Source organism: Hypanus sabinus, chromosome 21 (genome assembly GCF_030144855.1).
Source record: "Hypanus sabinus isolate sHypSab1 chromosome 21, sHypSab1.hap1, whole genome shotgun sequence".
In the NCBI taxonomy this organism is placed as follows: Eukaryota; Metazoa; Chordata; class Chondrichthyes; order Myliobatiformes; family Dasyatidae; genus Hypanus; species Hypanus sabinus.
The window spans coordinates 769,523-786,563 of NC_082726.1; the positions used below are offsets into that span (position 1 = coordinate 769,523).

General features: G+C 43.7%; 1 protein-coding gene across 6 annotated transcripts in view; it reads right to left on the reverse strand.

Moving 5' to 3' along the window:
* Positions 1-16,675, reverse strand: part of fan1 (FANCD2 and FANCI associated nuclease 1) — an 80,535-nt gene extending 63,860 nt beyond the window's left edge. For 2 of the 6 annotated variants that reach the window (XM_059945832.1, XM_059945831.1), the window contains exons 1-5: positions 11,700-16,667; positions 5,599-5,739; positions 5,030-5,219; positions 3,215-3,448; positions 432-563 (exon numbers count right to left, since the gene is read on the reverse strand). In XM_059945832.1, the coding sequence (XP_059801815.1) occupies positions 432-563; positions 3,215-3,448; positions 5,030-5,219; positions 5,599-5,739; positions 11,700-12,324 (1,322 nt within the window). In that variant the 5' untranslated portion in view covers positions 12,325-16,667. Of the gene's footprint in view, positions 1-431; positions 564-3,214; positions 3,449-5,029; positions 5,220-5,598; positions 5,740-11,699 lie in introns of all 6 variants that reach the window. The other 4 variants (XM_059945830.1, XM_059945835.1, XM_059945833.1 and 1 more) reach the window with 4 other exon arrangements.
* Positions 16,676-17,041: the final 366 nt, after the last annotated feature.

Here is a 17,041-nt window from a genome sequence, read left to right on the forward strand (position 1 = left end):
GTCCCTGGTAGGTCATTCCCCACCATCAGTATCCAAAACTGTATACTTATTGTTGATGGTAATGGCCACAGGGGTGCTCTGCTCTTCCTGTCTATCCCCCTTCCGTCTCTTGACAGTCACCAAACTAACCCAATTTGCATAGTAACAACATCTACCTCTGACTATAGTTAATTGACTACAGCTCTGGCTTCAATACTATAATTCCAAGCAAATTTATTACCAAACTCTGGACCCTGGGAGTCAACATCTCCCTCTGCATCCTCGACTTTCTGACAAACAGATGGCAATCAGTAAAGACTAACGAATACCTTTGCCATGATTCCAAACACTGGTACCCCACAAGATTGTGTCCTCAAACCCCTACTATACTTCCAGTACACTCATGACTGTGCAGAGATACTGGGTGTGAGTGTATTGAGCTCTTCCATTACCTGATGTCACTGCTCTTCTCCAAATCAGTCCATGTCTTTTTGGCAGCTTTATAAATCTCCAGAGCAGATCTCCAGGCCTTATTGGCCATTGCTGTTCCCACCTCAACCAGAGTATGACAGGCCACATCATACCTGCAGTACAACATGTAATCTCTCAATGAACGTTCAACACATCTGAGTCATAGAAATGGCCATTCAGCTCATCACGTAGTACCGTTTGAAAACGAGCAACCCCTCCCCTCTCCCCGCACTCAAAATAATTGCCCTCCCCTCTCCCTATACTCCATGATGCATATTTAATGTCAAAAACTTCTCAAATATATTCAGCAACGTGCCCCTTCAGCCCTCCAAATGAAGAAATTGCTCCTCAACTCAGTAGGAAATACCTCGGCCCATCTAATCTGTGCCAAACTGCTGTTCTGCAATAATCACATTGACCTGCACCTGGACCAAAGCCCTCCATACCCCTCCCGTTCACGTGCTGATTAAAACCTGCATCCATCACTTCCAATGGCAGCTTGTTCTGCTTTCATACCACTTTCTGAGAAAAGTAATTCCCCCTCAGGTGCCACAAATATTTCACTTTCACCCTTAACCCATGACCTCTAGTTCAAGTCCCACTCAACTCTGTGGAAAAAGAAACTTGCTTGTATTTACCCAGTCTATATCCCTCATAATTTTGCTTAGCTCTATCAAATCTCCATCAATCTCCTATGCTTACAGGTAATTGTAGACCAGTGAGCCTTGCATCTGTGGTGGGAAAGCTATTGGAAAAGATTCTTAGAGATAGGATCTATGGGCATTTAGAGAATCGTGGTCTGATCAGGGACAGTCAGCATGTATTTGTAAAGGGCAGATCATACCTAAAAAGCCTGATAGAGTTCTTTGAGGAGGTGACCAGGCATATAGATGAGGGTAGTGCAGTGGATGTGATCTACATGGATTTTAGTAAGGCATTTGACAAGGTTCCACATGGTAGGCTTATTCAGAAAGTCAGAAGGCATGGGATCCAGGGAAATTTGGCCAGGTGGATTCAGAATTGGCTTGCCTGCAGAAGGCAGAGGGTCGTGGTGGAGGGAGTACATTCGGATTGGCGGGTTGTGACTAGTGGTGTCCCACAAGGATCGGTTCTGGGACCTCTACTTTTTGTGATTTTTATTAACGACCTGGATGTGGGGGTAGAAGGGTGGGTTGGCAAGTTTGCACTCGACACAAAGGTTGGTGGTGTTGTAGATAGTGTAGAGGATTGTCAAAGATTGCAGAGAGACATTGATAGGATGCAGAAGTGGCAGATGGAGTTCAACCCGGGGAAGTGTGAGGTGGTACACTTTGGAAGGACAGACTCCAAGGCAGAGTACAAAGTAAATGGCAGGATACTTGGTAGTGTGGAGGAGCAGAGGGATCTGGGGGTACATGTCCACAGATCCCTGAAAGTTGCCTCACAGGTAGATTGGGTAGTTAAGAAAGCTTATGGGGTGTTAGCTTTCATAAGTCGAGGGATAGAATGTAAGAGACGCTATGTAATGATGCAGCTCTATAAAACTCTAGTTAGGCCACACTTGTGTCCAGTTCTGGTCGCCTCAGTATAGGAAGGATGTGGAAGCATTGGAAAGGGTACAGAGGAGATTTACCAGGGTGCTGCCTGGTTTAGAGTGTATGGATTATGATCAGAGATTAAGGGAGCTAGGGCTTTACTCTTTGGAGAGAAGAAGGATGAGAGGAGACATGATAGAGGTGTACAAGATATTAAGAGGAATAGACAGAGTGGACAGCAAGCGCATCTTCCCCAGGGCACCACTGCTCAGTACAAGAGGACATGGCTTTAAGGTAAGGGGAGGGAAGTTCAAGGGGGATATTAGAGGAAGGTTTTTCCACTCAGAGTGGTTGGTGCGTGGAATGCACTGCCTGAGTCAGTGGTGGAGGCAGATACACTAGTGAAGTTTAAGAGACTACTAGACAGGTATATGGAGGAATTTAAGGTGGGGGGTTATATGGCAGGCAGGGTCTGAGGGTCAGCACAACATTGTGGGCCAAAGGGCCTGTAATATGCTGTACTATTCTATGTTCTATATTCTATATAAAGTCCTAACATTTTCAACCTTTCCCTACAACTCAGGTCGTCAAGTCCTGGAAACATCCTTATAAATTTTCTCTGCACTCTTTCAATCGTATTGATACCTTTCTCTCAGGGAGGTGATTAGGACTGCATTTAATACTCTAAGTTAGGCCTCACCAGCATCTTATATAACTTGAACATAACAGCCCAACTCCTGTACTCAATACATTCATTTATGAAAGGTAATGTTCCAAAAGCTTTCTGTATAACCCTATCTGGGACTCCACTTAAAATGAATCATGGACCTGTATTCTTAGATGCCTTTGTTCTACTGTACTCCTCAGTGCCCTACTGCTCACTGCATAGGTGCCACCCTGATTTGTCCTCCTACACTTGTCTGCATTAAATTCCATCTGCCATTTTTCCATCTAGTCCAGATTCCAATGCAAGCTGTAATCATCTTTCTCGCTGTCCATTTGGTGTCATCCACATAACTTGCTGATTCTTGCATGCAGCTGCAAGAGTCACTTATCTACCAGAAAAAGTCAGGCCACAGTCCTAGCATAGCCACCATTTCTCTCTTGCTGTTGTCTACAAGAGGGCTTTTTCTGTTACTGATCACAGTTCACTATCAAAGTACATAGATGTTACCACCTAAGATTCACTTTCTTGCCAGGATACTCTGTCAATCCATAATAGAATAAACTGGATTGGAGTGTGCCATTACCGGAGCAAGTCCTCTCTGTGCTGAAAGATTCTCGCCTCCCTGAGGACAGTATAGCTGGGGAAGGTGACCCGTCCCATATTGACCATGAGGACTGTGGACAGTTGGTTCTGACCAACACAGGCTGCATCTTCATCATCTGTTGGCTCCGTCAGTGAGAAAAGTAGCAATAACCGTGAGAACACAGCACGAGCAACCACAGTTGCTCTCACACATTGTCCGACCATCTCCTTCACCCTGTTAACACAAACCCCAGAAAAACACTCAGAAACACAAGAGATTCTGCAGATGCTGAAAATCCTGAGCCACACACACAAAATGCTGGAGAACAGCATTATTGCTGGATGCAAATATAGAGGGGAATAACTAGTTGATGTTTCAGTCCAAGACCAAGTCCTGATCGACAAACACAATGCTGATCAGTCAAGTGCCTACGTTGACCATTTCAAGCCTCCAGATACAGGAATGTTCAATGTAATTTCCTGTAAACAAGTGCAAATGAGAACCTAACACTGTTCCTCGTGATTCAATGCAGCATAAAAAAATATAAAAGATAAAAAAACACTTTTTTAAACATTTTTACTTAATTAAACATTTAAACTATTTTTTAAAATAACACTTAAAATAGACAGAGATTGACTGCAAGTCCACCACAGTGACTTTACAGAAGGTGACTGACTGGAAATTATAAACTACAGATGCAGGGGCGAGGGAGCTCCCCTCCACAATGTCCCTCACTTGCTGACATGAGGAACTCTGCTCCCTGTGTAACCTGTGTCGTTTCCTGACCCATAGGGGACTCTACTATCCGTGTTACCTGCATTGCTTTCTGACCCAGGGGAATGCTGATCTCTGTGTAACCTGCATCATTTCCTGACTCATGGGGGAGATTCTGCTCCCTGTGTAATCTGCATCGTTTCCTCACTCGTGGGGGGAGTTCTGCTCCCTGTGTAACCTGCATCGTTTCTTCACCCGTGGGGGATTCTGCTCCCTGAGTAATCTGCATCGTTTCCTCACTCGTGGGGGGAGTTCTGCTCCCTGTGTAACCTGCATCGTTTCTTCACCCGTGGGGGATTCTGCTCCCTGAGTAATCTGCATCGTTTCCTCACCCGTGGGGGGATTCTGCTCCCTGTGTAATCTGCATCGTTTCCTCACCCGTGGGGGATTCTGCTCCCTGTGTAATCTGCATCGTTTCCTCACCCGTGGGGGGATTCTGCTCCCTGTGTAATCTGCATCGTTTCTTCACCCGTGGGGGATTCTGCTCCCTGTGTAACCTGCATCGTTTCTTCACCCGTGGGGGGATTCTGCTCCCTGTGTAACCTGCATCGTTTCCTGACTCATGGGGGGATTCTGCTCCCCATTTAACCTGCATAATTTCCTGACCAATGAGGAACCCTGCTCCCTGTGTAACTGTGACATTTCCTGACCCATGGGAGACTCTGCTCCCTGTGTAACCTGCATCGTCTTCCGCTCTGGCCCCCACCTTAAAGCCTAACCGAGACAGTTGTCATAGAGTGCTGCAGCTGTGTGTACTATCTGAACACTGCCGGCCACAGTTTCACAGACCCAGCACTACCTGACTGAGTCAGGTGTCGGAGAGTTATGCCGCACCCAAAGGCAAATACTGCCACTTCAGATTTTCGTCCCTTGGCCAGCACAAGCATGTTGTGCACCCGCACATTCATTCATTCGACACAGACCAATATCTCATGCCCAGGAATTATGCAGAACTCACAACCATCACAATTCCTAGGAGCAGGAGTCCCGCCTTTTCCACATCCCACCCCCTGATCGTGAGATAGCTGAGTATCAGAGTACCTGCTCAGGATGGAAGGGCCAAGGGTCTGGTTCAGGCTGAAGATCGACTGCCGCTTGGCCAGTTGTAGCAATGACCTGAGGACCAACGACTTCTGACTCTGTGTTCGTAAATGAAAGTGTTTAGCCAACAGTTTGAGCTCAGGGGCTGAGAGCAGGCTCAGGGCGTCAGAGACATTGTGCAGGTCAGCATCTGCGGGAAGTGATGGGACATTGTTAGAGACAACTCTCGATAGCTGATGATGGAAGCCAAGTGTTCCCACGTTTCCCAGTGACTGGTTTACATTCCAAATGAGCAATTCAAGAACTTTTCGTGAGGTGGGCCAGAAAGCAAGCACTTCATACAGAAAAATTCACCAAACAACTGTACAAAGCTCCAAGGTGCAGATGGTAGGGACAGCTGAAGTGGTTAGATTGAAGAGTGTCACAGCAGGTGAAGGAAGTCAAATGAGGACATTCCCCTTATCAAAAGCATTATGGTTGTCTGAAGTAAGCCAGCGAGGGCCAGCTCATTGATGACAGGAACTTCTTGATTAATAAAGGCTTCCCCATCTTGAGGTGGCTATACCTACCTGTCTGAACCAAGCCAGCGAGGGCCAGCTCATTGATGATAGGCACCAGATCCGGGCTAATCTCAACATATTCCAGTCGTTTCACCCTCAGCCAATTCAGTTTCCGCTGGAAAAGCCTCACATAGACTTTCTGGGCAGCACCTGAGGACAAAGGAGAACACACACAGTGACTTTAACAAGAGCAGCAGACCCAGTCAAGATTTGCATTAAATCCTGAATACAAGGACATGGCAGAGAAACTAAGCAAATACACTGTGTGTGTTTTCACAGAGAAGGCAAAAACTCCAAGAAATATCTACGACCCAAAGAATCAGTACAAATAAATAAATAAAATAGGATTAGTGAAGATAAATTTTTGCAAAGTTAATGAGCATGAGAACTAACAAATCACAAGGGCCTGATTATCTTTTCAAAGCAGTGGCTGCAGAGACAGTGGATGCTCTGGTTATCCAAAGATTCAGGAATGGTTCCTGCAGACTGGAGGGTAGCAAAGGTGACCTTTTGAAAAAGAAACAAAACAGGAAACCAATGGCCTATTAGTCTGACATCAGTAGAAGAGGAAAATGCTTAAATCAACACTGAAGGATATAGTACAAAAAAAAACTTGAGAATAATTCGACCAAACAGACAACATGGATTCAACAGTAGGAAATGAATTTGGAATTGTTTAAAGATTTAGCTAGTGGAGTAGGTGAGGGGGGCATCAGTGAATGGGGAATTATTCACTTCAATTGGAAAAACAGCAACACTGTAAGACTGGGAAATGATGATGTCTCAGAGATCTCATTGTCTTAACACAAGTCACTGAAAGCTAACAATTAGGTGCACCAGCAAGCTAAGAAAGGCAAATGATATCTTGGTCTTTACTGGGATAAGAAATTATCTCTTACAATCACACTGAATCTTGGTAGGACATCTGAAGAATCAGGGTCAGTTTGGGACTTCTTACATTTGCCATAAAGGGTGTAAAAATTCCCCCGAAGAGAAGGCAGAGTGGTCATATAGCGAGCAGGCTGAGCCTGAAGAAATTGGAATACAATTTTGACATGGCACTCACAGGCATGCCTTCCCTAGAGCCCAGGGGTATGAACCAGTCACCACGATGTGAAAATAAGCAGAAGGCAATTTACAACTTAAATCAGGAAAAGTTCTTCACTTAAAGAGTGGCAAGTGTTTAGAATTCTCAAACTCTGTGGGCTGTGGAGCCTCAGCTATGACTCGCACTTAAAACAGGTCAGTAGGTTTCCAGATGTGAAAGACATTGATTTCATAATGTGAACACAAAGGTGGTTCATTTTGGAAGGTCAAATAAGATGGCAGAGGGATCTTGGGGTCCGAGTCCATAGGACGCTCAAAGCTGCTGCACAGGTTGACTCTGTGGTTAAGAAGGCATATGGTGCATTAGTTTTCAACAACTGTGGGATTGAGGTTAAGAGCCAAGAGGTAATGTTACAGCTATATAGGACCCTGGTCAGACCCCACTTGGGAGTACTGTGCTTATTTCTGGTCACCTCACTACAGGAAGGATGTGGAAACTGTAGAAAGGATGCAGAGGAGATTTACAAGGATGTTGCGTGGATTGGGGAATATGCCTTATGAGAATAGGTTGAGTGAACTTGGTCTTTTCTCCATGGAGCAGTGGAGGTTGAGAGGTGACCTGATAGAGGTGTATATGATGATGAGAGCATTGATCCTGTGGATAGTCAGAGGCATTTCCCGAGGGCTGAAGTGGCTAACACAAGAGGGCACAGTTTGCTTGCAAGTAGGTACAGAGGAGATGTCAGGGGTAATTTTTTTTTAAAAAACGCAGAGTCAAGTCGCTTTTTATTGTCATTTTGACCATAAACTGCTGGTACACAGTAAGACTATGTAAAACAACACAAAAACTACACTAGACTACAGGACTACATAAAGTGCACAAAACAGGGCAGGGCAGTACAATAATTAATTAATAAACAAGACAATACACACAGTAGAGGACAAATTTCAATATAATAATGTAGATGTCAATCTAGACTCTGGGTATTGAGTCTGATGGCTTGGAGGAAGAAACTGTTGAAGAGTGGTGAGTGCGTGAAATGGGCTGCCAATGACTGTGGTGGAGGCAAATACGATAGGGCCTTTTAAGAGTACATTTTAAAACCTTTTAAAGGTACACAGAGCTTAGAAAAATAAAGGTCTATGGGTAACCTGGGTTATTTCTAAAGCAAGCACATGTTCTGTACAGCACTGTGGGCCAAAAAGCCTGTATTGTGCTGATGGTTTTCTATGTTCTATAATACAAGCAAACTGTGTTTCAGGAAGACGGTGTGCCATGATCTTGCGTGTCCTACAAAGGGGTGCAGAGTACAAAGTCTAGCAGGAGTTTGTTCGTTCTCCCCATGACTGTGTGTTTCATCTAGGTGTTCTGGTTTTCCCACAGTTCAAAGACACACCAGTAAACTGTCCTGTGATTAGGCTAGGGTTAGCCTCAGGTTAATACAGCACTTCAAGCTGGGTGGTGCAGCTTGAAGTGCTGTAAGGAACTATTCTGCACTGTATCTTTAAGTAAGTAAATGTGCAAGTGAGGAAACCAACACAGTTCAGATGAAGAGTGTTCAGCATGAAGTATTGACAGTTTCTCTTCCTACAGATGCCCCCTTATCTGCAGTGTGTTTTCCAGCATTCTTGACTTTTATAAAAAAAAAATTAGTCTGGCCATAGTTAAAGGACAGTGCCCAATCCTCGTCACAACACTTTAGGAAAAATGTGATTTGTATTGCAGAGGGTGTAGAGGAGATTCACCAGGACGTATCCACACTGAGAAGGCAGTAGATCTGCAGAAATAATTTTTCTTGGAGCAACAGAGGGAGGCTAAGCATAGTTGGCGAAAAAAAATCTGTTGTATCAAGTGTTTACGATCAGAATGCAAAAGATTAAAGAGAGAATTTCAGAAATATGTTGTTTGAATTCAGAGGGTCATTGCATTCTGGAACTCTATGTTTGAAGAGGCTGGTGAAAGCAGGTACCTACACAATTCAGCAGTATCAAATGGGCAGAAAATGCCAAGTGATAGAAGGCTAGAGACTGAGTACAGTCAGCACAACACCAGCTTCTAGATTCCAGGATGCAGTGACTCAGTTAGACAGCACAGGATCAGAGGCCCTTACCCCAAATCATCCATGCTGATCTGGATGTCTCTATGCACTCGTCCTGCATTTCTCTCCAAAACTTTTTTTTATCTACATAGTTGTCAAAATGCCTTTTAACGACTATAATTGTACCCACCTCTACAAATTCCTCTGGTAGCCTGTTTTAACATACTCACCATCATTTAGGTGAAAAAAATTGTCTCAGCTGCCCTTTAAATCTAACCTCTCACCTTAAATCTACATCCTCTACTCTGAGCAGTTACCTTATCCTTGCCTATTTCTACAAGGTCAGCGTTCTATGTTTCAAGGGAAACTGCACCCAGCCTATCAAGGATTAACATCTTTTCTTTACCCTTTTCAGCTTCCCAGTTGGGTGAGACTAGAAATGCATGCAATACTCCCAATAACATACGTTCATGACTCCCAACCACTGTACTCTGTGAAGGCCAGGGTCAGCACCCTGTCGGCCCATGATACCATTTTCAGGGACCTTAAGGTCTCTCTCTTCAACAACACTCCACACTCTCCAGAGCTATACCACTTACTGTGCAAAATCTTCCTTGCTTCAACTGAACAAAATGTAAAACTTCACACTTACCAAGTTAAATTCCATCTTCTTGTTGTAACCTTAGATACCTTCTTCACTACTACCCCACCAAACTTACTAACCACATTGTTGTTCATATCAACAACAAATGAAACGTTGCCCAGCAGTGTCCCCTGTGGCACAGCACAGGTCAGAAGCCACCACTATCACACTGACTCCTTCACTAATTGGCTGCTCACCCTGCTTCCCATGTGATCTAACTTTACAGCTACCATAAGGGACCTTGTCAAAAGTCTTGCTGAAGTGCCTGTATCAATGGCGGGGTGGAGATACGTCTCTACCTAAGGAGGTGTAAGGCACTCCTTCCCTCCGCTAGCCAGCAGGTCATCCTTGGGCAAAGTGTAGCACCTGCTTAGCCCCCAATCAGGGTCACCCGAAGCCAGGGGTCCAGGTGACAGATGGTTGTATGAGCAGCTGGTGTATATCACAAATCCTGGTTATGTGACCATTGATTCCAAACAGATATCTGATACTGGCTGGGGTCACCTGTCTTGTAAAGGCACTGCCCAGAAGGCAGCAATGGCAAACCACTTATGTAGAAAAATCATGGTCATGGAAAGACCATGATCACCCATGACATAGAGCACTGCACATAATGTACAGCAAAGATCTGTGTAAACAACATTTACCACCCATCAATCTTCTTTATGACACCTTTAAAATAATCAAGCTTGTGAGACATGACTTCTCATGCAGAGCCTCACTGCCTATTCCTAACTCAGTCCTTGCCCTGTCAAGTACTGGCAGCTCCAGTAATCTTCCCAACATGGACATTAAGGTCACCAGCCTGATGGATTAGAATCTGGGCTGTGTCCACTCTGGGAAGTTGCAATGGTGAGATTTGATGGCATCCAAAGTGATGAAGGGTGAACAGAATAATCTTCTTTCTACCAGAGTAGGGATTCAATGAAAAGTACTGTTTCATTCCATCAATTGCTGGGATCCAAACTGCAAATTGAACAGAATCAACAGGATGTTGACAGGATACAGAGCTAGGCTGAGAAGTGACAGATGAGGTTCAGTCTGTGAAATGTGAAATTATTAATTTTGGAATGTCCAACTTGAAAACAACAGTTAATGTTGTCCCTGAAGGCGGAATCTCATGTGGATAGGGTGGTTGAGAGAGCTTTTGATATGTTGGTCTTTATAAATCAGAGCATTGAGTATAGGAGTTGGGATGTAATGTTAAAATTGTACAAGGCATTGGTAAGGCCGAATTTGGAGTATTGTGTACAGTTCTGGTCACTGAATTATAGGAAAGATGTCAACAAAATAGAGAGAGTACAGAGAAGATTTACTAGAATGTTACCTGGGTTTCAGCATCTAAGTTACAGAGAAAAGTTGAACAAGTTAGGTCTTTATTCTTTGGAGCGTAGAAGGTTGAGGGGGGACTTGATAGAGTATTTAAAATTATGAGGGGGATAGACAGAGTTGACATGAATAGGCTTTTTCCATTGAGAGTAGGAGAGATTCAAAAAAGAGGCCTTGAGTTGAGAGTTAAGGGGCAAAAGTTTAAAGGTAACACAAGGGGGAATTTCTTTCCTCAAAGAGAGTGGAAGCTGTATGGAACGAGCTTCCAGCAGAAGTGGTAGAGGCAGGTTCGGTATTGTCATTTTAAGTAAAATTGGATAGGTATATGGACAGGAAAGGAATCGGGGGTTATGGGCTGAGTGCAGGTCAATGGGACTAGGTGAGAGTAAGCGTTCAGCACGGACTAGAAGGGCCGAGATGGCCTGTTTCTGTGCTGTAATTGTTATATAATGGCAGGATTCTTGGCAGTGTGGAGGAATATCTTGGGATTCATGTCTATAGATCTTTCAAATTTGTAGCACAAGGGAAGGTGTGGGATGCATAGCCATGCACTGATTGGAGGATTGAGTTCAAGAGCTACAGGTAAGGTTACAGCTCTACAAAGCTTTGACTAGACCACACTTGAGTATTATGTTCAGTCCTGGTCGCCCCATTATAGGGGGGATTGAGAAGCTTTAGAAACAGTGTAGAGGAGATTGATCAGGATACCCCCCTGGGGTGAACAAGGGAGGGCTTTAGAGTGAAGGAGAATGTACAAAATGATGAGGCAAAGAGTAATTGTATAGAACGTATTGCCCGTGGTGGTGGTAAATGCAGATATAATAGGGGATTTTAAGAGACACAGAATGGAGTTATGTGAAAGGGAAGGGGTAAACTGATCTTGGAATAGGGCAAATGGTCGGAAGGATGGAATGTCTCCGAAGCCTCGATAAACTAAAAACCGTCTGCCGTTCTGTTTCACACTGGTTTTGATGAACCCAAGGGCCCAGGCTCCCTGCAGAGCCCAGGTCATCTAGGACCCACCAGTCCCGGGTTCACAGTCTCCTCCATACCCGACAGACCCCGGAACATCCGGATCCAGTGCTTGTCTTCCTCGTTCAACAGTTCGGCGTCCGGGCTCAGCAGCACCGCGTCCAACACCATCAGAAAGTTCGCCAGATAGTAAGGCGGGGCGACCGCATCCCGCCACCCGCCTCCGGCAGCGGCTGCCACCCCGGTCGCGGGAGAAACGGAGGCCGCTGCCTCCCCGGTCGCGGGGGAAACGGAGGCCGCTGCCTCCCCGGTCGCGGGGGAAACGGAGGCCGCTGCCTCCCCGGTCGCGGGGGAAACGGAGGCCGCTGCCTCCCCGGTCGCGGGGGAAACGGAGGCCGCTGCCTCCCCGGTCGCGGGGGAAACGGAGGCCGCTGCCTCCCCGGTCGCGGGGGAAACGGAGGCCGCTGCCTCCCCGGTCGCGGGGGAAACGGAGGCCGCTGCCTCCCCGGTCGCGGGGGAAACGGGGACAGCACCAACACCGGCCCTTCTCTGCCGATATCGCCGCGACAATTTGTTCAAGAGGCAGGGCGGCGCCGCGACATCATCCGTGCCCGTTAACTCCTTTCTGGTTCCGTCCGAGATGCGAAACCTTCGCTCCCGCAGCGAAAGACAACGTCGCCGTTTCTTCGGTTCTGGAGGCGACATGTTATTGACGCCCCGCCTCCTTCAACGGACCAATCACAACTCGTCCCTATCCACCAATCACGTGTCGTCCAGACACGGTATCCCGCCCTTTTCGTTCAGAGCTCCCGCCAATCTAGGTTTCGACCGGTAACCTAGCCCCGCCCCACCCACACAACCAATCATCGTTCTACATTCAGCCCCTCCCATAAAAGACCAGCACACGAGGGGAGGGAGTGGTCAAGCTGAAAACATAGAAAAAACCTACAGCACAGTTCAGGCACTTCGGTCCACAATGCTGTGCCGAACATGTAGTTAGCAATTACCTAGTGTTACCCATAGCCCTCTATTTTTCTTAGCTTCATCTACCTATCCAGGAGTCTCGATATATAGATAATGTTCCTATAACCAGACCAATTTTGGATCCAGGTTGCTAACTTGTCTTAGATTCCATGGATTCTAAGCTTTTCAAACAACCTCCCATATCCGACCTTATCAACCAGAGTGTCGGCGACGGTGTGGTGCTGCCCCCTAGTGTTCACTGGGCAGAAAACAAGCCATACGTTGTATTTCACTGCAGACTGTGTAAAATTCAGAGACTGGTGGTCAAGTGTGACTTGTGCTGTTAAGGATGAGATTATGGAGTACTTGGTAACACAAAACAAGATAGAAAAAAGTCAGCATATTTTCCTTAAGGGAGAATCTTACCTGACGAACCTGTAGGAATTCTTTGAGATTACAATTAGAATAAAGGAGATGCAGTGGATGTTGTATATTTGGATTTTCAGGCCTTTAACAAGGTGCCACAGATGAGGCTGCTTACCAAGTTAAGAGCCCATGGTATTACATGAAAGTTATTGGCATTGTTTGAGTATTTGCTAATTGGCAGGAGACAACGAGTGGGAAGAAACTGATCCTTTTCTGGTTGGCTTCAGTGACTTGTGGTATTCTGCAAGGGGTCGGTATTGGGACCACTTTTTATGCTGTCTATCAATGATTTAGATGATGGAAATTGTGGCATTGTTGGCAGGTATGCAGATGATACAAAGATTGGTGGAGGGGCAGGTAGTGTTGAGGAAACAGGTAGGATGCAGAAGGACTTGGACAGATTAGGAGAATAGGCAAGAGTGGCAAATGAAGTAATGTAGTGTAGGAAAATGCATGGTCATGCACTGTGGTAGTAGAAATAAATGTGCAGATTATTTTCTAAATGGGGAAAAGATCCAAAATCTGAGATACAAAGGGACTTGGGAGTCCTTATGCAGAACATCCTAAAGGCCAACTTGGAGGTAGAGTCGGTGGTGAGGAAGGCAAATGCAATGTCAGCATTCATTTCAGGAGGGCTAGAATATGAGAGCAGGAATGTGATAACTTTATAGGACACTGGTGAGGCCTCACCTTGAATATGGTGAACAGTTTTGTGCTTCTCAGCTAAGAAAGACGTGCTGGCATTGGAAAGGATCCAAGGACAGTTCACAAGGTTGATTCTGGGAATGAAAGGGTTGATAGCTCTGGGTCTGTAATCACTGGAATTTAGAAAGATGGGAGGGATCTCATTGAAACCTTTCAAATGTTGAAAGGCCTAGACAGAGTAGATGTGGAAAGGATGGTTCCCATGGTGGGGGAATCTAACACAAGAGGACACAGCCTCAGGATAGAAGGGTGTCCATTTGAAACAGAGATGCAGAGAAATTTATTTAGCCAGAGGGTGGTGAATTTGGGGAATTTATTATCACAAGCAGCTGTGGAGGACAGGACATTGGGTGTATTTATGGAAGAGCTTGATAAATTCTTGATTGGACACAGCATCAAAGGTTATATAGGCAACCAACTAAGACGCTCTAAAGCTAAACAACATATTACAAAAATTCAAATGGGAAATGGGGACATTACCTTGAATCATTCTGAAATTAATGACACATTCAAGATTAACTATTCTCAATTCTATAACTCTGAATCTTTAAATGATACTATTTCTGTTGAGCATTTCTTAGTTTAAATATTCCTACACTTTCTTCTAATCTCAAAGTAAAACTGAATTAGTCATTATCACTACAGGAAATATCCTCAGCTATTTCTGTAATGCAGTTTGGTAAATCTCCTGGACCTGATGGGTTCCCTGAACAACTCTATAAATCATTTTCCTCACTGCTTTCGCCTCAACTAATTTTAGTTTTATCCAACTCATTTAAACATAGTAAATTGCCAGCATCATTTAATGAGGCATGTACCATTCTTCTAGCAAAAAAAAAGCAAAGATCCAACAGAGTGTTCTTCGTACAGGCCGATTTCTTTGCTAAATGTTGATGTTAAAATTTTGGCCCACAGATTGGAGAACATTCTACCCTTAATTATTCCTAAGACCAATTTGGTTTTATTAAAAATAGTCTCCCTTTTTTTGATAAACGGGCATCTATTTATTATCTTATACTTACCTTCAGCTGGGATTCCTGAATGTGTCATTTCTCTAGATGCGGAGAAAGTGTTTGATCTTGTGGAGTGGAATTATCTTTTTGCAGTTTTAGAAAAATTAGATTTTAGACAAAGTTTTATTACGTGGATTAAATTGTTATATTCACACCCCACTGCTTCTGTCCTGACCAACTCTCAGCAATCCCAACCTTTCAACCTTAAACGTGGTACCTGGCAAGGGTGCCCTTGAAGTCCCTTACTTTTTGATCTGGCCATAGAGCCATTGGTGATTCCATTTCGTAGCTGTGCTGAATTGATGGGGATTGGGAGGGGGTTGTTGAGAACAAAGTCTCTCTTTATGCTGATGATCTTTTACTTTTTATGTCAAACCCAACTACCTCCTTATCCCCAATGTTTTCACTCCTTAATAAATTTAGCCAGCTTTCTGGATACAAACTTAGTTCACATAAGAATGAACTATTTCCAATAAATAGAGAAGCACAAATATTAGAATTTCATATTCTCCATCATACAAGTCAGAGTCTAGTACATGGTCAACCCTGTACATCTCTCTGATAGGTCGAATTAATGTCGTTAAAATGTATATCCTTCCTAAATTTTTATAGTTATTTCAATCTTCACCAATTTTTATTTTTAAAGCTTTTTTTGACTTGTTAGATTCTATTCTTTTGTCCTCTCTATGGAAGGGCAAATGTCCCGGACTAAATAAAGCTCACCTTCAAAAACCTAAAAGGGTAGGTCGTATGGCCTTGCCCAATTTCTGCTTATATTACTGGGCAGCCAACATACATTATCTTCTGGTCTTACTTTTTTTGATCAGTCTGGCTGCCCAATATGGGTGGCAATGGAGTTGAACTCTAATAAGAATTTCTCCATCTCCGCACTTCTTTGACATCTGCCTAAACCAATTGTTAATCCTGTCATCAGACACACTCTGAGAATATGGGCTCAGTTCAGAAAACATAATGGTCTTCACTGTTTCTCTCTCTCTCTCTAGTCCTATTCTACATAATCATCTTTTTCAGCCTTCTATGCAAGATTTAACATTTCAAGACTGGCACAGAAAGGGCATTAGGTGCTTTGAAGACCTTTTCATAGACAATCGCTTTGCAACTTTTGAACAACTGTCTGTAAAGTTCAACCTACGCAACACTCATTTCTTTAGATATTTCCAAATTAGACATTTTATCAACCCTTTAATAACAAACTTTCCTGTGGTACCCGACAAAAACATTGTGGACTTGTTTCTTCATATGAACTCATTGGGTAAAAGTTTAATATCTACTATTTGAGATATGTTAGCAATTTTGAGGTGAGCCCCCTTTGACAAAGACTCAGAGAAATTATATCCTGCTTAGACCTTGAAAAGATTCATTATTCACTTCTTAATTTGGACATAAAGTTCCAAAAGGTGGGGGGACCTTTTCTTGAATATTTTCATAATTCCCGTTTAGATTAAGGGTTCATCCCTCCTTTTTTCTTATGCATTTAAATCCCTTACTTCCAGCTTCTTTCAGTTAAGATTTATGTTTTTTATGTGTAAACATATTATAGCTCAGGTAGTAGATAATATGCCTTCTTTTTATAAATACAGCTCTGTGGTGATAAAAGTTCTGATTAATTTTTCTATATATCGTAAAGTTGGCTTGGAGTTGGGTAGTGAGAGGATGGAGTGGTAACTAACTTTATACAATTCTACTATGGGTACTTTTCCTTAACTGTTATGAACTGTACATTTGATACACTTGTTTTGTACTGTATAAACCTTTTTTTCTGTTTTTTGTTGCATTATAGAAACATAAAAAATTAATAATTTTTTTTTTAAAGTTTATGGGGTTGGGGAGAAAAAGGGGAAAAAGGACCATCCATGATTGAATAGTGAAGCAAACTCGATGGACCAAATGGCCTAATTCTGCTCCTACATCTTATGAATGTTGGTACTGTTTTGCACCTGGACCCTGGAGTAACACTATTTCATTTGGCTGTATTCAGGGGTATTTATGTATGGTTGAATGATAATTAAACATAAACTTGTACTTAATATATTCACAAACAAGAGACAATCTGCAGATGCCAGAAATCCGAGCAACACACACAAAATGCTGAAGGAACTCAGCAAGCAAGGCAGCATCTATGGAAAAGAGTACAGTCGACATTTTAGGCTGAAACCCTTCAGCAGGACAGAAAACAAAGAGATAGGGATTAAATTTAAAAGATGGGGAGGGGGAAGGAGAAATATAGGTGATAAGTGAAACCAAGAGAGAGAGAGGGTTGAAATAAAGAAGTGGAAAGTTGATTGGTGAAAGAG